Genomic DNA, 20,837 nt, shown 5'->3' with positions numbered 1-20,837 from the left:
ATAAAACCTGTATTTAAACTGGATTATTTCAGGTCGTCTGCATGTAGGAATAACAATAATATCTGTATTTAAAACCCACAAGCCTTCGGTTTGTCCACGTCCCCTCGCACACGGTGAGCAGTGTTTGCAGTATTGGTGAGCCGACCCTTCGACTGAAGTGTCCACAACACAATCACTTCTTTTTGACGTAGTCTCCAACTCCTCTTGGGTAATGCATACATGCATGAGCTTATGTTTTACACACATTTGACGCTCAAGTAGCCCCTTTAGAGGCACTCTAACAAGCAGCTTCTTCAAGTGTTTAGTCATCATTAAGACATTCATTTGCAAAATAACACCACGTTCAATCCCGCTAAGACACATTAGTTAAACAATACTTATGTGCACTGGATCTTTAAGTACAGCTGAACGACCCTGGTTTATGTGATAGTCGGGGAATAGTGGAGGGTGAACTCGCCTTGAGTCTTTTCCCCCTTCCATTTGGGGAATAAAGTTGACCCATGTTTCCAGTCGATCTGTGTGATCTTAAATTCATAGTTCATGTCACAGCAAGCATTTCAAACTGATGTAAGACAAGAGGATATGAGGATGGGTTCTTTTGAGTGGAAAGAAAGCATAAATTGATGTTTTGTGTGTGAAATTACACTCCCCATCAAACGTTTGGACTCATCTGTGATTGAATGCACTCTGTCATTCTTTCTCTTAAAGCCATTTTGATCTAAAGGCTTCTGCTTAAATGCTTGAAATTAGTTCCTTAAAACAGTGAAATTGCTTGTGGGAGATGTGACGTTTTCTGCAGATTATCAATCAAAGCAATAACAACAGAAGTAACAGAAAGTGGGGAAGATGAATGCCCGTCGCCTGGTGGTCCACACCAGAGGGAGGGTGGATCAAAAATAGAATGGCACCATAATGCTGACCAAGTACATTTCCTACCAGAATACTTTAATCTAGCGCTACACCCGCCCCTCCCTCCCCCTAGAGCACGAAAGCCGCTACAAAACACTGTAGGCACTGTCACCATGATACACTTTCACTACAAAACTGAGCGGGAATAGGAAAAAGGCTCCCATTATCTCATTGTGTGTAGGAGATAAGAGAGAGTAGTCCGTGTGCAGCTTGTGGAGAGTCTCTCTGTCTCTCAGTGAGGTAAGAGGTACTGTATGAGAGGGTCCGTCCATAGGCAGCTACGAGCCGACCATCTTCTTCCATCCACCCAGACTGCAATGCTTTGAAAGGTCCGTTAGACGCCCGTAACGCCCGTCAGCCAAGCCGTGTGAAAGGCCTAGTCCTCAGCCTATCAGAGATGAGGAGGGTCAGAGGTCACCGCTTTGGGGCTCGGGTCTGGCTTCCTGGTTGCGGTTGCGGCCCAGCCGGGGGAAGCGGGAGGCGGTTCTGGCCCGGGCCGTCTTGGCTCCACCCTCGTTGGCCTGGGGTGTGTCTCTGGTAGGAGAGAGGGGGAAGATGCGGGGGCGGAGGTTGGGGGGGGGGAGGGGGGGGGGGTGGTTGGGGGTGGCGGGTTGAGGAAAGTGACACATGGACTTGAAGGTCTGGAGAAGCAAAGCAGACTGTATCCTCCGTCATACAATGTAGATCAAGAAAGCTAAACATGGCATACAAACCAAAGCCTGGTTGTATGAAGTACAAACCAAGAAATATTTATAGTCCCTTAAAACCATACATTTTGAGAGGTTAAAGCCACATGTAACTGCATGTAACCGTCTTATTGAAACAAGTCGCTAATCGTGCCGCTAATCAAGCTAGCAACGCTAAGAAAATTTCACTTCCTATGTGTACTTCACAATAAAAGTGTCAAGTTAGAAAGCTTTTCATATAAGGGTGCTGCAGCAGGCAACTTTCATGCTCCGGGACGGAACTTAGAAGTTACAGGCGTTCAGGGCGCAGAGTGGGAATGACAGAGGCACCATTCTCCCTATTAAAAGTCAGTGTACCATCAAAATGATTTAAAAGCTGTGCTGTTAAGGTAAAATGTTATATTGGGGATTTAAATGGCAAATACACAAGATATTAGTTCTTTTATTTTGTTTTCATCGTTGCTGCTAAGGCTCACAGCTGTGTTGTTTCTGTACTACACTTCCCAGAGAGCACCTGTCAGAGTGGATTTCCAGTTGATGAAGTTTGAGTTTCTATACAGTAAGTGGCGCTCTTTTCTTTGTCTGCTCAGCTGCTCATGCCAACGACCCAGTTCTTTTTTCTATTTAGAGAACTTATAGGCTCGTAAAGTGAGTGTCTTTCAAATCACTTCTCAATCAAGACACTTCTACAGAAATGCCTTTATGCCATCGTTTTTCTTGTTTTGAATCTTTTGTTGTTGCCCTTTGTTTTGTACTAGTGTCTAGCTGCTTTCATGCTTTGTTTCTCTTGTTCTCTGTAAAGCACTCGCTAAACTCTTTTTAGACAAGTGCTGTATAAATTGCGACTGTGTTGCACTGCTGGAGCAAGGCAACACTTTCAGCACCATGGACAGCGTCCTTTATCACAGCATATGACATTGAGGAAAGCACGAGAGAGAGAGACCACACACACACACACACACACACACACACACACACACACACACACACACACACACACACACACACACACACACACACACAACCATGTTTTAATTTCAACCAAATCCTAATGTCACATCCTCAACATTCAGTCCCCTCCCCCCACTCAATATAGTTAACAATAACTCACATTTCGGGTTGCAAGGTGAATTGGAGTAAATCTGAAATTGATCTATCCTATTTGTATGTTGCCCCTGAACATCCCTGCAATTTTTTTTAAATCCATTGATAAAATGTTCTAGGAATTTATTATGGGCGGGGAAAAGAGCTAGAATGAAACTTAGCAGAATGCAGGCCACATCGCGCAATGGAGGACTTAAGACTTCCAAAAAGGGTTGCTCTTTCATGAAAGTGATAGGAGACACCAACATGGGTTGAGATAGAACAAGAACTGAACAGTCCCTTTAAAGCAGCTGACTACTTAAGCCAGAGCTCCCAGCTTGATAACCCGATTATGCCGCACAGCAAAACCATATCACAAGATACACAAAAGAGAGAAATCTTCCTCCCTTCCTAATCAACTCAGCATCTCTCTGAAACAAGCTGTCAGAGGAGCGGAGGGAAACCATTTGACTGGAGGGATTGGTATAATGAGGGTATCACAAATATTGGATGTCTCTACCATTCTGAAATCCTTTGAGAGTTTAAAGGATTTCTGGAAAATATCTCCAACTGGGTCTATTTGGAGTTGGCAGACCTGGATCTAGACTCCTCCTACAATTGGATATAGATGACCCATTAAAACTGTGTATGACAGCAAGCTTAATTTATAGTTCTCTGCCATGCAAATATAGTGTAAGCACGGGAGGGCTGAAGACAGTGTGGGAAAGGGACCGAGGAGTTACGTTCGACGACGACGATTAATTGAGTACACTGGTAGAGCAGATGCTTCTTTCTATGAGAGATACCATAAAACTGATTCAATACAATGCTACAATGCCTATGGGTTAGGGTTAGGGCTACAATGCCTATGGGTTAGGGTTAGGGCTACAATGCCTATGGGTTAGGGTTAGGGCTACAATGCCTATGGGTTAGGGTTAGGGCTACAATGCCTATGGGTTAAGGTTAGGGCTACAATGCCTATGGGTTAGGGTTAGGGCTACAATGCCTATGGGTTAGGGTTAGGGCTACAATGCCTATGGGTTAGGGTTAGGGCTACAATGCCTATGGGTTAGGGTTAGGGCTACAATGCCTATGGGTTAGGGTTAGGGTTAGGGCTACAATGCCTATGGGTTAGGGTTAGGGCTACAATGCCTATGGGTTAGGGTTAGGGCTACAATGCCTATGGGTTAGGGTTAGGGTTAGGGCTACAATGCCTATGGGTTAGGGTTAGGGCCCAATCCCAATTCCTATCTTAACCCTCAATCTTAACCCTCAGTCTCAAAAATGCGCACTCCCGCGAAGTGCTAGTGCTGTCCCGATTCTCACTTTGTTAAGTTAAGGGTCGAGTTTGAGGGCTCTACGGCACTCAGTTTTGAGATTTTCCACGACCACACTTGGCGGTGAGTGCGATCCCAGAATCCCTTGCGTGTCATCAGCTAGATCCATTCAGATGGAAGATGGCGGCGAAGGAAGAAAAAAGTAGCCCTACAAAGTTAAGTATTTCCTTGTTAATAGAGATGTAAAAATTACGATAACCATTGTATTAGCTTAGTTTAATGTAATTTTATGGATTTCCGTTTTGGAATCCTAACAACAATTGTTGTTGCTAACGAGTGGGGGCTAGAATGACCGTGCTTTCCGACGTGAGGGCTGGCTTGACTGCAGTGTTTAACTGCAGTCAAGCCAGCCCTCACGTCGGAAAGCACGGTCATTCTAGCCCCCACTTGTTTTGTGGTGCGTTGCATTACACGTAGGCTGTATCTTGATAAAAACAACTCAACAACGGTTGAGTTCTCTCTATATTATCAAGGAAATATTTGTATGGATGCTTTTTTCCTCTTCTTTTGAATTGACAGACTGGACGGAGCTTTGGCATATTGCTGCCCCCCACAGTCTGAAGACGTATCTGCCTTTAAGGGCTGTCCCATTTTAAAGTCGCAAGATAGCCCTTAACACTTAGTTTTGAGGGCTACTAGGATTGAGGGTTGAGCTTGAGGGTTAAGATTGAGGGTTAAGAAAATAATTGGGATTGGGCCTAGGGCTACAATGCCTATGCTGGAGATGCAATTCCAACCTAGGTGATATAGTGCATCATGTTTTTCAGTTGTCCCTCATTGGTCACACATTGGCCAAACACACGCATGCGGCCAGCCACACACACACCCATGTGACGGTGGCCGGTGAAACACAGTCTCTGCATTTATCCCATCCAGGCTTGTCCTTCCTCCGGGGGGCAGCCAGGAGCAGGGGCAGCTTTCTTGTGTACAGCGCCCGGGGACCAACTTCAAATGTTGTCATCACTGGTCAGATGGCGATCTTCTGCACGTTTTTAGGGGGGGGGCATATCTATGTTGTATGGAGGAACCCCAAGGGAGCACGGGGAGAACATGCAAACTCCACACAGAAAGGCCCATGCCCACCTGGGCATGGGCATGGGGGGGGGACACCCTCAGCGTCCCAGGCGGGAATCGAACCCAGGACCTTCTAGCTGTGAGGCGACAGCGCTACCACTGTGCCACAATCAGATGTTCTGTGGTTTGATTCCACCTCTGGGTTTGAGCAATCTCTGTCCCAGGCCGCAGCTTCAATGTCAGGCCCGGTACCATGTAAATACATATGAACTACAATTGAATATATTTATTTTGAAAATATATTTTTTTTACAAAAAAAACACACACAAAAACAAAAAAACAATTGAATATATTCACTTCATTTTATAGGTCCGGTACGATGTAGCTACATATGAACGCAAACATTTTATTGTATAACTATCGGTGCAATTACCAGCTGTAATAGCTTTGGTGTTTGTGTCTAATTACAAATAGTTCATACGTTGTTTGGGACCTGTATAATGAAGGGTTACCGAAAACGGTCAAAGAGGACCGAAATAAATGACAACAGTAAAACTACAATGACGTGTAAACTGCTGCACGTGACGAAGCAAGTAGGAGCAGCGAGTAGATTCATCCACGCGGAGGATTTTGTTTTGTGAAGAGTAAAAACGGTGAGCGGTCACAGGGCAAAGCAAAGCGAGCGCGGGCAGAACAGTGACGTGCCCGGGTCTCATTCACCTGTGAGCGCTGAAGAAGGTTATCAGGGACATCTGGGTGGTCCTGTGTTAGGAGTTTGCGTCCCACTTGGACAACTCTCAAAATAAATGCACTCATGGCGGCGAGGCGCTTCGGGTTGTCACCAAATGCCGTACGTTCCAGTATGTGAAGCAGCAGCATGAGCTGCCATTCAAACGTAAGTATTTCAAAATGTAATGTACGGTACGGCAAAGTGTCCGTGTCACAGCTGCTCCATCAAACCGCTTTTGGGGATGGTGTGACCACGCAATCTGGAACCGTATTCCCGCTCCTCTGGCAGAAAGCGTATGTTTAGTGATGGTTGGAGTGGCAACTCCCAGCTTATTCCCCCTATCTCTGTTGCGCCAGACAAGTTCTATCAAGTGCAGTCACACGAATTGAATTTGACCGGGGTCGGCAAAACAGTGATCCGATGGGGACTTAAATCAGCAGAAACGATAGTAAATTTGGCGACAGCACGCAGAGAGGAAACTGCAAACGATCTCATTTATTCATATCAAACTGGGTAAAGTAGCTAGACATCGTGCTACATTCATTAGCTATATAGATTTTTTCCCCCCTGTCCCTCAGTGTGTGTTTGTCCCCTGTTCCGACATGACATTTATTTCTACAACCTTCCCAGGCAACTGTTGGAATATTAATAAGTTGACTGCAGATGAGCAGAATCAGAGTAAAACGTTACACAAACAGATCTAATCTCATTCTAACTGGGTTAACAGCCATGCATAGTGCAGTGCTGAGTATGAGTACTGAACTACACGCTCCTTTTTCTGCCCTCACCCAATAAAGCGCGCGCGCGCACACACACACACACACCCACACACACACTCACTCACACACACACACACACACACACACACACACACACGCACACGCACACACACACACGCACACACAATAAAAGCCTACATCACTTTAAAAGGATATTCTCATTTTGAAGTGCCACAAACTGTTGTTGACAGAGAAACAGAGGTCTACAACACTTTCATTGCTCAGAGGTGGCAGGTCAACAAGCCACCAACTCAAGACGGTGAGAGTGTGTGTGTGTGCGAGCGTGTGTGTGTGTGTGCGAGTGTGTGTGCGCGAGCGTGTGTGTGTGCGAGTGTGTGTGTGTGCGAGCGTGTGTGTGTGCGAGCGTGTGTGTGTGTGTGCGAGCGTGTGTGTGTGTGCGAGCGTGTGTGTGTGTGCGAGCGTGTGTGTGTGTGTGCGAGCGTGTGTGTGTGTACTTTGTGTTCTGAGTTGAGCTGCATACTAAGTGGTGTCACAGCTAGGGAGAGGTGAGACCACATCGCTGCTCCAGACAAGTGTGGAAAATTGCAGCATGCAATTACTTTACCTATTAAAGCCCCCCTCCAGTGTATTTTGTCATTTTGTACATATTTAATGTGTTGCTGACTCTTATCATGAGCCACGCTGTGCCTTTCTTCTCTTTTTTTGGCAAATAACCAAATTTTGTGCTCAAGTTAAAAAAACTAGCTGTTGCTAAATGGAACCATGATGTATGCCTCAATGGAATGATATATAATATAGCCATACATCATGTCATGACTGAGGACGAGCTGGCATGTTAACTAGCTGGCTAGCTGTTAGCTGCGTTAGCTAAGTCCATGTTAACTAGCTGGCTAGCTGTTAGCTGCGTTAGCTAAGTCCGCTGCCTGCTGGCTGTAACCACTTCACTGGGCTCAAAAGGCCACTGAGAGACCAGTCTGAGTCACTCTCTTTCCACCGGGGGCATCAGCTTTTTAAAGCCATTGGCCGGTTGTTGATAAAAGAAGTAGTAATAATTCCCATACAAAAAAAATCCATTGACTTTCACACATAGACAGTTACACATAGGAACCAGGAAGAGCAAGGACTTATGGGTAAGCCTACAAAAATACAGCATCCCTGCGTTACTCTATTGTGACTGTATGGGCACAAGCCAAGCCAAGCCATACAGGTAATACGGAGGCTCAAACCCATGACTCTCATGTTGGTAGGCATTTCATCTATCTTCATACAGTAGTTTTGAAGTATTTTTTTATATATTTTTTATTTTGCAGTTTTCAGAACATGAAAACAGAACATAAAAACAAAAACAGGCTCATACACCTATCACATAATGGTGAGACAGAAGGGTAGATCCTGTGCAACTTATATTTGGAATAATGAAGACGGTGAAAACTTTAAATTGAATGAGCTGGTGCCTGCTGTTAATTGAGCAGAGTTGGACCACAGACTCCTCCTGTCCCATATGACTTCAGATAAATCAACACAAAGTTCCTCCTGCCACGCCTCTCTAATTCTCTCAGTGGGGAGGCTGATGATGCGGCCATCGAACAGAGATACAAATCTAGAAATAAGATGCCTGGACTGAGGTGGGCTTAACAAAACGTCAAAAAAAGTGTGTTCATCTGGGAGAACTTCAGTCACGAATCTTAGATTGGACATAATGCCAAATTTGTAGTAGTTTTGAAGTCTTTACTATCTTCTTAGTTAACATTGGCTAAGTGGTGTGTGTCTGTGACGGCAATGTGTGTCATGATTGTGATGTCATCAGTGATGATTCTTCTTCTTCTAATGGCTTTCCGGCAGACTGGATTCCTTGCGGCACATTGCTGCCTCTCAAAGTTGGATGGTCTCACTCTAGACCTCCTTCTTCTTTCAGGTTTCTGGTGTTTCTCACACCTCCTTTATCTTGGCTGTGGTGCCTCCCTTGTCTCATGTTCCTCCGCTCCTCATCCCTCCTTCGTGAAGGGGTCCTCCGTTAGTAGAGATTTCAGCCCAGGCACTCATCTGGTTCCAAACGCCACCCCCATCAGTGATGATGTCATCAGTGATGTCACCTGAGCAATTGTGATGTCATCAGCAATGTCACTCAAGCAATTGCGATGTCACCAGTGATGTCACTCGAGCAACTGTGACGTAGTATGAACACGATGGCACCTGGGCGGTGGGTGGGCGGTGTCTGTCTGTTTGTCTGTCAGTCACGATTTTGGGTGCAAACGTTTAAACTTCTCTCACTACCAAACTTTTAAACTGGCAGGGCAGTTACTGGGAAAAGCTGCATTGCATTATTGACTGCCAATTATTACCCAAGACGGGCACAATTAACAACTGATTATGTCCGAATAGAGGAGACACATACTGAGGGTGCAGTGGAGTACATTCACAAAATCATGGACTAGTGGCAGACTGTACTGAGGTCTTCACAATACAAAACAGTACTGAACTCTCAGGGGTATAAGTAGCAACACACACACACACACACACACACACACACACACACACACACACACACACACACACACACACACACACACACACACACAGTTTTCTGCCCAGTTAGATAAGGAGTGCTGCAGCATCATTGAAGAGCATGGAGATCCAGCAGGCCCTTTGAGGACCGATTGCCTCAGCAGGAGATCACTGTTCACCCCCAATCTCTCTCTCTCCCCCCTTCCCTCTCCCCTCTCTCTCCCTCCTTCTCCCCCCTCCCTCCTTCTCTCTCTCTCCCTCCCCCCTCTCTCTCTCTCTCACCCTCCTTCTCTCTCCCTTCCCTCCCCTTCTCTCTCTCCCTTCCCTCTCCCCCTCTCTCTCCCTCCTTCTCTCTCCCTCCCTCCTTCTCTCTCTCCCCCTCTCTCCCTCCTTCTCTCTCTCTCCCTCCCCCTCTCTCTCCCTCCTTCTCTCCCCCCTCTCCCTCCTTCTCTCTCCCCTCTCTCTCCCTCCTTCTCCCTTCCCTCCCCTTCTCTCTCCCTTCCCTCTCTCTCCCTCCCCCTCTCTCTCTGCCTCTCTCTCAGACCTTTCCAGCACCACTGTCCTTTCCCTTGGTGACACTCTGACTCTTGGCTTTCTTCCCCTCCGTCCCCTCCTCCCTTCATCCTTCTCTCCTCGGTGCACCTCCACATCTTTCACCTCCTGTTTCCATCTCTCTCTCCTTCTCTCTCCCTCCCCCTCCCCCCTCTCTCTCCCTCCTTCTCTCTCTCTCTTTCCGTCCCCTCCTCCCTTCATCCTTCTCTCCAGCTTCACATTCTCTCGGTGCACATCTCCACATCTTTCACCTCCTGTTTCAATCTCTCCATCCCTGTAGAGGCCCAGAGTTGTCACGAGTCGCCTAGCAACCACGTCTGGCACCATCATGGAGGTCCAGGGGAGAAATGTCTGTGTGAAAATAACGGCTAAATATAAATATATAACAACCGGGTTAGAAGAAGAGAGGTACCTGAAGAAATACGGTTCTGTTGTGCCTGCAGGTAAACCTGGTCAGGTTTACCTGCAATCTAATGAACAATCTGATGAATTAGATTTGTCTCTAAATGTAGGTTACTGTGACACAGGGAAAGCTGGTCTTCAGTTCTAGTCTCTACTCAAAACAGAGTTACAGCTCATTGTAGCTCAGTTAACCCATTGATACCTGATGCAGCATTTGTGTGTGTATCCCTTTAAGACCGTCTTAAAGGGATACACACACAAATGAGGGATATACACACAAATGAGGGATATACACACAAATGCTGCATCAGGTATCAATGGGTTAACCTGACTAAACTGTTGGTCTTTCGAATGGCCTGCAGGGGGCGACTCCACTGGCTGCAAAAAGAAGTCCAGCTCCATGATGGAAGTCAATGGGAAAATGGACGAATTTCTCATGTAATTTGCGAATGCTTTTATTGTATAATGTTGGCAAATAACCATGGTATAATCAACTCCTAGTCTGCCTTCAAACGATTTTAATGCACTTCCCCTGCGGCGTCGGGTGGTTCTTCGCCTTCACATTGTACATTAAAATCTGTTTAACGCACACCTAGGAGTTGATTATCTCTTACATGTCAGATAATAATACCAATGTATGGTTTCTATTTAGGGCAAGGCTCATTTCTCACTCTCCTTTACTCTCTGTCAAACCCCCCGCCCACCCCCACCTCATCAGGCTCAGGCTAATGAGCACACTAATCAGGGTCACATCCATCATGGAGCGCTGAAGATGTTATGTTGGCGACTTTGATCCTGCCAGCTGCCTGGGCAGTGATGGAGCCAGGAAAAGACAGTAAGATCATGTTAAGCCATCTAACATTGTGACAGCATGGCTAAAGCTAAATCCTTCCAACATGAAGCTCCATAACTCTCCTTTGCACACATGACCCAGGGATATGATGATGGTCTGCTGATCTGGGTCCAGCCAGTGTTGGATACACTACAGTTCATGGAGCCTTGTACATGTGACTGTCACTACCATCCACAGCAGACCGGGGCAGACCTGCATATCGTCGCTGTCGGGCGAAAAACCTCGTATCTACCAAAACCGCAACTTTTCAGGAAATGGATAAAAAAAAGTGTTTTTAGAATAACTGAAAACCACAATGTCAAAGTTGGCACAGTGTCTTCATTATGGTCAGTTAGTTACTCGCATGATGTGTCATTATTACATTATTAATATTTAACCTGAATAAGCTCAATGGTGTTACAGGATTATCATCCCGACTTTTTCCGGGGCACATCATTATGGCACTGGGAGAAAAAAATCCTTAGAGTACAATTGTATTGGAGGTGATTTTTCTTTTAAAATAAGCCACTGTGTGTGTGAGAAGCAGCTGGCCACAGGTATTTTCACATGATCTATTCAAGAAATGGAAACCAGTTTGTTTGTTTGTGCTTGTGCATCCCTTTCTCTGTGTGTGCGAGTACTTTGAGAGCAACGCAGACCGAAGTCAAATTCCTTGTATGTCTTCATACTTGGCCGATAAAGCTGGTTCTGATTCTGATTCTGAAAGGTTTGGACACTCCTGTTGTAAAGGGAAAACAGATGAAAACCACCATCTAAAACAATGAATGAATGAAGGTTGTAAAATACCTGCTGGTATATTCTTTTAAAGTGACTCTGTTGTAAATCTCCCTGACTTCCCAAGATAATTTCTCTGTTTGGAATACACTTCTCAAAATCCAATCAAATTCCAGGAATTCCACAACCAGCCGGAACACATATTTTCCTAAATCTCTCTCTCCTCTCTCTCCTCTCTCTCTTCCACACACACATAAGGTAAGCCTGGAGCGAGTGTGTGTGTGTGTGTGTTGACTTACAGACAGAAAGGCAGCAGAGACAGCAGCGTCTCTTTGGTGGGCCGGGCCGTGAACTCCGGCAGCGCCTGGATCAGTTTGTTCATCACCGTGCGAAGATAACCCTGCAGCTGCTTCCTCCTCTCTTCCACAAACTTGGCGTCCTGCAGAGAGAGAGAGAGAGAGGAGGGGGGGGGGGCAGGGAAAGAGGGGGAAGAACAGAGAAGAACGAGTTAATTGTAGAGAAAATGTGATTAAAGTTCTAACATTACTTTTTTTTTTCCCTTAACTCATTGAGTGCCAGCCACTTTTGGAGAACGGACGCTCCCAGTGCCAGAGTTTCAGAGCGTTTTCAGTGATTTCTTGAGGCCCACAGAATATTGTGTGATATTACTATGTAAACACCGAACACGCACAAAGAACGATGAGACTCTCTTCTATCATCTGCAAAAAAAGTTTATTGATACCATTTTCCGTTCTTTAGTTATGAGCCGGAGAAGATAGGTTGTTTTGAGCAAAAAGACACGTTTCAATTTAGAATCTGAGATATTCAGCCTTTTGTGAAAGGAAGCATTTCAAGCACATCATTGACTCTGAAGCTAATATTTTCTAATGCGACACCTCAAAAATAATTTCCTTCAATAAAAGAGTGAAAACAAAGGAATTTTGTTTGGCCAAATAATATTTTTTAGCTGCAACCAGCAGCGCTGGCCCCTGCGTGCGCAGACCCTACACCTTCTTGCTGGTCTTGATTTACTGCTGGTGGGCATCAGATAGCCTATTCTAGCTTGTTTGCCTGTCTCTGTGCATCAGCCTGCTGCTGCCTGGGTCTGTGTCAATGGTTGTATGCTGTAGTGCCCTGCGTGCCCCACCCCCCTCCTCCTCCTCCGAGTGGAGTCCGAGTGGGAGTGTCTCTCTGGGGCTCTGCTGCGAGTGCGTTTGCTCTGCACTGAAAAGTCCGCTGCACCCCGCTTTTTCACAGCCTGTCGCCCGCTCCCAGCTGAGAATAATGTAACTTTTCAGAAAGAGGCTGGTGTCGGCAACTAAATCATATGGAGGGGCTATCGCAGCGGACATGGATGGGGCTCAATTGTGGCAGCAGATGACTGCTGTTCACAGGCACAGCTAACGTTATGCTTCACGCATATCGATGCGATTTCCGTTTCCCCATTACTTCTCTCTTTTTTCCTCGCCTTTCTCTAATCTGGAGAGCACTGTCGCCACCTAATGGGTCCCTAAAATAGCTTTTACACATTCAACAGCCACCATACTTTCACAGGAGATGGATCTGGCTTTGATGCACGTCCCACCGTCAAAAAACGCAATTGACGAACATACTCGTCGTTGGCACTCTACGTTACTAAACCAATTGACGAACATACTCATCCATGGCACTCAATGAGTTAAAGTCCCTGGAAACCAAACGCAAATATATACTGTATAAATATGTGTTTTGAGTTTGTCACACCACAGGAAAATGTGTTTTATTAACCACCCAGTCAAACAGAATTAAATGTCGCCAAGTATATAAAATTAGGAGCCGCAATCTCTATGTTCTCAATGCGATTCAACTCTGCTCTGAACGCTGTTCTCTGAGTGGCCGTATAATACAAGCTGGCTGCAGCAGAGTCTGCAGAATGCTCCTCAATAGCCAATGACAGTCAAGCAACCAGCAAGGCACACCCACACCCGTATATGGACTCAGCAGCCAGGCAACTCAACACAGCCCCGCTTCTGCTCCGCTCTTCCGCATTGAGTGTGATCAGTGATTTGAACCTGTGTTACACCTGAGCAGTGATTTGAACCTGTGTTACACCTGAGCAGTGATTTGAACCTGCGCTACACTTTACTCAGGCACATCAACCTGAGCAGTGATTTGAACCTGTGTTACACCTGAGCAGTGATTTGAACCTGTGTTACACCTGAGCAGTGATTTGAACCTGTGTTACACCTGAGCAGTGATTTGAACCTGTGTTACACCTGAGCAGTGATTTGAACCTGCGCTACACTTTACTCAGGCACATCAACCTGAGCAGTGATTTGAACCTGTGTTACACCTGAGCAGTGATTTGAACCTGTGTTACACCTGAGCAGTGATTTGAACCTGCACTACACTTTACTCAGGCACATCAACCTGAGCAGTGATTTTAACCTGTGTTACACCTGAGCAGTGATTTGAACCTGTGTTACACCTGAGCAGTGATTTGAACCTGCGCTACACTTTACTCAGGCACATCAACCTGAGCAGTGATTTGAACCTGTGTTACACCTGAGCAGTGATTTGAACCTGTGTTACACCTGAGCAGTGATTTGAACCTGCACTACACTTTACTCAGGCACATCAACCTGAGCAGTGATTTTAACCTGTGTTACACCTGAGCAGTGATTTGAACGTGCGCTACACTTTACTCAGGCACATCAACCTGAGCAGTGATTTGAACCTGTGTTACACTTTACTCAGACACATCAAACTGAGCAATGATTTGAACCTGAGCTACACTTTACTCAGGCACATCAACCTGAGCAGTGATTTAAACCTGCGCTACACTTTACTCAAGCACATCAACCTGAGCAGTGATTTGAACCTGTGATACACTTTACTCAGGCACATCAACCTGAGCAGTGAACTGCGCTACACTTTACTCAGGCACATCAACCTGAGCAGTGATTTGAACCTGAGCTACACTTTACTCAGGCACATCAACCTGAGCAGTGATTTGAACCTGTGTTACACTTTACTCAGGCACATCAACCTGAGCAGTGATTTGAACCTGAGCAACACTTTCCTCAGGCACATCAACCTGAGCAGTGATTTGAACCTGTGTTACACTTTACTCAGGCACATCAACCTGAGCAGTGATTTGAACCTGAGCAACACTTTACTCAGGCACATCAACCTGAGCAGTGATTTGAACCTGAGCAACACTTTACTCAAGCACATCAACCTGAGCAGTGGTGTGAACCTGTGATACACTTTACTCAGGCACATCAACCTGAGCAGTGATTTGAACCTGAGCTACACTTTACTCAGGCACATCAACCTGAGCAGTGATTTGAACCTGTGTTACACTTTACTCAGGCACATCAACCTGAGCAGTGATTTGAACCTGAGCAACACTTTACTCAGGCACATCAACCTGAGCAGTGATTTGAACCTGTGTTACACTTTACTCAGGCACATCAACCTGAGCAGTGATTTGAACCTGAGCAACACTTTACTCAGGCACATCAACCTGAGCAGTGATTTGAACCTGTGATACACTTTACTCAGGCACATTAACCTGAGCAGTGATTTGAACCTGAGCAACACTTTACTCAGGCACATCAACCTGAGCAGTGGTTTGAACCTGTGATACACTTTACTCAGGCACATCAACCTGAGCAGTGATTTGAACCTGTGATACACTTTACTCAGGCACATCAACCTGAGCAGTGATTTGAACCTGTGATACACTTTACTCAGGCACATCAACCTGAGCAGTGATTTGAACCTGTGATACACTTTACTCAGGCACATCAACCTGAGCAGTGATTTGAACCTGTGATACACTTTACTCAGGCACATCAACCTGAGCAGTGATTTGAACCTGTGATACACTTTACTCAGACACATCAACCTGAGCAGTGATTTGAACCTGCGCTACACTTGAGCTAAATGAGAGCGGACAGCAACGGTACATGCTGGCAACAAAACAAGGTCAACACTTTCCACCTAGTCAGCCCACACCAGAAGGCCCCGCCCCCACCAGAGGCCCCGCCCACACCAGCCTGTTCTCTTAATGCCATGTGTAAACACACAGAGAGAGCGCCGGGCCGCACCATGCATAAAACATCACAGGCAATTCAGGAATGCTCCTGCAAGACGTCCACAATGTCTCCTTGTCATAATTAAAAGCGTGAAACATGCATATTGCATAATATGTGAACACAACATACTAAGACTAGTTCATTATTCACTTTCTAGTTCCTGAATAATTAATCAGGGCAGCCTTGGCTCCCCTTCCTCCGCTCTTGGTAGGTAAAGAGGGGTGAACCGCTTCTGTCAAGGGCAAATGCTCGTCGCGTGAGTGCAATTTTTCTGCTAGTGTTGCCTTAGACGCTTAGAGACTCTTACATAATGTCATTGTATTCAGCTTCAGGGTATAATGATGTTTTGAGTTGTTTCAGTGGTGAACCCCCCCCCCCCCCCCTCCACTGTGTGTGTGTGGGGGGGGGGGGGGGGGAAGGGGGGGTAATGGACATGGATGAGGGGCGGCCGGCGAGAGACCTGCCAGCTGGACTCTGGGGTCTGACAGCGACCGGGCTTTGATGTCATCATTCTGCCCCTCCTCGCTTTGATGTCATCATTCTGCCCCTCCTCTGCCTAGCCGTGCGGGCTTTGATGTCATCATTCTGCCCCTCCTCTGCCTAGCCGTGCAGGCTTTGATGTCATCATTCTGCCCCTCCTATGTCTAGCCGTGCGGGCTTTGATGTCATCATTCTGCCCCTCCTCTAGCCGTGCGGGCTTTGATGTCATCATTCTGCCCCTCCTCTGCCCAGCCGCGCGGGCTTTGATGTCATCATTCTGCCCCTCCTCTGCCTAGCCGCGCGGGCTTTGATGTCATCATTCTGCCCCTCCTCTGCCCAGCCGCGTGGGCTTTGATGTCATCATTCTGCCCCTCCTCTGCCCAGCCGCGTGGGCTTTGATGTCATCATTCTGCCCCTCCTCTAGCCGTGCGGGCTTTGATGTCATCATTCTGCCCCTCCTCTGCCCAGCCGCGCGGGCTTTGATGTCATCATTCTGCCCCTCCTCTGCCTAGCCGCGCGGGCTTTGATGTCATCATTCTGCCCCTCCTCTGCCCAGCCGCGCGGGCTTTGATGTCATCATTCTGCCCCTCCTCTGCCCAGCCGCGCGGGCTTTGATGTCATCATTCTGCCCCTCCTCTGCCTAGCCGCGTGGAGCCGCCTGGGAGGATTTGACAGCCACGACGAGGGAACATTTAGCCTGTTTGCCTGGCCGGGCCCCTGACAAATCAGCTTTTTAGGAGCTGTCAAAGGGAGGGGGGTTGGGGATGAAGGGGGAGTGTGTTTGGGTGTGCATCTGTGTGTGTGTTGTATCATCGTCTGAGTTGCTAGGTTACCCAGCTGGACAAGCTCTCCTAAAGGACAGGAGACAGTCTCATTAGCTCATTAGCAGGGGCTCGGGGGGCAAATTGGCCATAAAAAAAATCTAAACTTGCTCTTGGAATTGGGATGGGATTTTTTCCCCCGTTGTTATTTTTTGTTCTCGCTTAAACCGAATGTTTTATGGTCACTCAGGATTCTCTGGAAGACTTTTTGGCTTGGTTCCAGCCTTAAAAACTCATTATATTTGGATTTATCGAAATGTCTACGGGGAAAATGGATGCGGAACTTACTTCCGGGGCAAATTACATCACGAAAAGTCACGTGCCTGTTGAGCTCTATTGGCCAAGTACAAACGACCCTTTTCACGGGGGCCATTTTGTGTCAAAAAGGCAGGGTAAACACAGGTGCAAGCAAAACACTAATGAGGGTTTCCAACTTCCATGATTAGAAGTTGGAAACCCTCATTACTGTTTTATCTATAGGGGAGAAAACAGGAGAAAAACCAAGAAAGAAAAAAAATCAATCAAAGAAGTAACTGACAGGGAAGCAGTTAAGTTTTCTTACATAAGAAATACATTTCTGGTAACCACAATACTGTATAGTGCGAAAGGTTGTTATTACAATAGGGCGGTGGGTGTGATCCTCAAAATGTTGGAAAATGGGCCAGAAATGTAATGTAGTAGTACCAAAACTACAGCCGTGACAATGCTTACACTGGCACACACATCTATTCCACATTGTGTCAAATGACTTGTCTTGTGACGCTTGTCAAATGCAATATCAGATTCATGCTACAGTGAAGCTCACAGCAGGTTGGCAGCTCAGTGAATCACCTTCCACATGACATCCAGTGCTCCAGCAGTCACGAATCCTCACACTACCAAGTTACAACTGCTGTCTATTAAACAGGCAACAGTATGCAAGCTGCCTGATAACTCAGGCAAGCGTTAGCATAGCTAATCTCATAAGTGTGTGTGAGTGTGTGTGCGCGCGCGCGTGTGTGTGTACAGTAGGTAAGCTGTTACATGATATACATGTGTTAGGGTATGTGGGTGAAGTTTCCCATAAGTGTCCATGTCAGTCAAATCCATAGCACACTGTAGCAGATGCTCTCTGAACGCTTTGGCTCCGTGTCTCTCTTGGTGTTGTCAATCATTTGACGCGAGTGTGAGTCTGTGTCTGTGTCTGTGCGTGTGTGTGTGTCTGTGCGTGTGTGTGTCTGTGCGTGTGTGTGTGTGTGTGTGTGTGTGTGTGTGTGTGTGTGTGTAGGGGTGTTAATAGGCATGATGAGAGTGATGAGAGAAGGTCCTTACCCGACGGCTGCCGGTCGTCAGTCGCTGTTCTTTTCACACTACACAACTTTGAGGTTGTTGTGGTTTTCAGACTATATGAGCTGCGACAGGGGATCACACATTACAAGATATTTGACCAGGAGAATCTATTTATCTCAAGCATTATTTCAGCTTTCAATGGATAATAGGATGATCTTAGTAAATATCGAAGATTTGCATAGATCCTTAAATGCTTTTTAAATTTGTTTTCTTGGTTGTGGGACAACAGTTTGTACCAGTTTGTAAGAATGGCTTCCTCCGTCAGACCACTTGCCTGCTTATACTATTGAGCGCATGCTTGTACCCTGCAGAGAGCAGACATCGTGTCTGCCTCACTACGCTCTTCTCTCCTGACAAGAGCAGATATGTAGCAGGCTAGATACCTGTGGGACCTCCTCATCGGCGTGCATTTGGGGAGCTCCTCCCCGCTCGCATCTTTCAACACTTAACAAGCGAGCACCGATTTGCGAGCGCTGAGCCGACGTGATTTGCCTCTGATCGGGGGGAGTTTGTCGCCGAGCTCCAAAAACACCTCGCAGAGGGGCTCGGAGCACCTAGTGTGAACTAGGCATTAGCGTGTAATAGAGTTAGCACTAGCATGTCAATGAGGATGTGTGTGTGTGTGTGTGTGTGTGTGTGTGTGCGTGCGCGCGCGTGCATATATAAAACTCCCCTGCTACCTGATCTCTAGTGACAGCTCCTTCGTTTCATCCTGACAGTTAGAAGGCTTTTGAAGGTCTCTCTCTCTCTCTCTCTCTAAACCAACTAAAACACTGCTGACATGAACGTTTCTCCATCATTAGCGGCACATGATGCTAGTGTGGCAAGACGCCCTGTGCGTGTGTCTCTCAGGCAGCTTTGGATCTGCGGAAATCTAGTAGTTAAAGTGACACTTTGTAACAGATGAAAGCACGAGAGAGAGAGAGAGAGAGAGAGAGAGAGAGGGAGAGAGAGAGAGAAAGGAGGAGAGAAGGAAAGTGGAGGGGATGGAGGATTGGTTCACAAGCAGCAAACTACACGTGGGACAGTGACTACATTTACATGCACACAATATTCCACTATTATTTTCAGAAAATAATATTATTAATAATTATTAATAATATTCTGAATTTGGTAAGGATCATGTAAACAGCATATTCCGGGTTGGATTTTCCGAATTTGGCCTTTTTTCTGAATTTAGCATTTTCCGATGTGGGATATGCCCATATTATTTGGGTACTTTTAGGAGCAGTCTTTGGACATGTATACAGCCCATTCGAAATGTGCATCTCAATCAGGGTTTTTACCTCAGTTTGCGACGCATCTTGCCTCCGTTTTAAAGCAGACACAAACGTTAACTTTATCCCAGGAATGCGGGTGTTTTGCGTTCTACAGTAAATGAAGACATTACCGTTTGGGCGCTTGCTTTATTTTGTATGTTACATACGTATTGGCCAAGTATATTAACATTTACAGGCGAAGAGATTTCAGGAAGTGAAAGCGAGAGTTGCGTCAGCGGAGGTCGAAAATGATTAACCATGTAGCCAAATGACTAGCCAGGAAGGGGGCTTGCGCTACGTTTGGATGCATAAATAAAGCTGATAATATACAATTAGAATTTTTTAAACGTCTGACCCTTTCAAAGTACATCACAAAGGGTCCATTTTACTGTAACTTGATAGCCCTGCTTAATCCAGGACCTTACTTCTTGTAACTTTTGTGAGGTAAAAAACTGGTCCATTGGAGTGAATGGAGGGCTCAGATCGCTCTGCTCGCAATGAAGATTCTGTCAGGAGGGAAATCTCAGAAACAAAAATCAAAATTGTAAATAAGAGTTATTTTTGATAAACTGAGCACACAGGGGTGATTTAAATACTTACTTTGACCGACTCATTTTTTTTCTCAACTTACAAAAGTGCCATATTAACCCTTAACGGTGGTATAGAGCTCAAACAGCTCTCTTGATACCACTGTTGAAACTATGGCGCATTGATATGAATGGTGAACAGACCATTTGACTGAACTACTTTACTAGGTGTACATTATCACTTTTTAATGTACACCCTGCAGCCAATCAGAATCAAGTATTCACCCAGACCATGGTATAAAATAATTTAATTTATCGTCTCTGGCATGCGAAAAGTAAGGCCCACATTTCTGATGGGAAAGAGATGAGCAACATGCTCATCTAACCCTAACCCTAACTCTAACCCTAAACATGCCTAACCGAGTGTTTAAAGAGTGGCGCCAGCGGAAGTCCAAAATACTTGCGGAGGAAATCCATGATGCAACTCATATAGGAGGGATCAGCCGAGCAGCACTTTGGTAAACAAACCACGTCACTGGGTGGCAATGGCAATGGAACCCTATGGAGCCCAAGTGGCGCGAGGCGCGAGTGTCTGCTCTAGCCGGCTTGACTATGTTTACATTTTAAAAACGGCGACAGTTCACACAACTTTAGCACGACATGCATATATTATACATCAAACTCTTATGCTAATTCTGCTCTCTCAGAATGTCAAAATATAAGCGATGTGATGTATAGTTTTTGAGATATTAACGTTTGTTTGACACAACTCATACTAATAACTGCGGGGTTCCGCATTTCTGGGTGGCAAGTA

At 46.0% G+C, this 20,837-nt stretch overlaps 1 protein-coding gene across 1 annotated transcript in view; it reads right to left on the bottom strand.

Annotated features, from left to right (window-relative positions):
* Positions 1–998: 998 nt before the first annotated feature.
* The window catches only part of snx29 (sorting nexin 29), a 166,651-nt gene continuing 146,812 nt past the window's right edge, over positions 999–20,837 (bottom strand). Inside the window, exons 20-21 of the mRNA XM_083635140.1 lie at positions 11,825–11,964; positions 999–1,443 (exon numbers count right to left, since the gene is read on the bottom strand). Coding sequence (XP_083491266.1) covers positions 1,317–1,443; positions 11,825–11,964 — 267 coding nt within the window. The 3' untranslated portion in view covers positions 999–1,316. The remainder of the gene's footprint in view (positions 1,444–11,824; positions 11,965–20,837) is intronic.

This window comes from Poromitra crassiceps (genome assembly GCF_964638095.1).
Source record: "Poromitra crassiceps genome assembly, chromosome: 4".
NCBI lineage: Eukaryota > Metazoa > Chordata > Actinopteri > Beryciformes > Melamphaidae > Poromitra > Poromitra crassiceps.
This window is presented reverse-complemented; position numbering and strand designations above follow the sequence as displayed.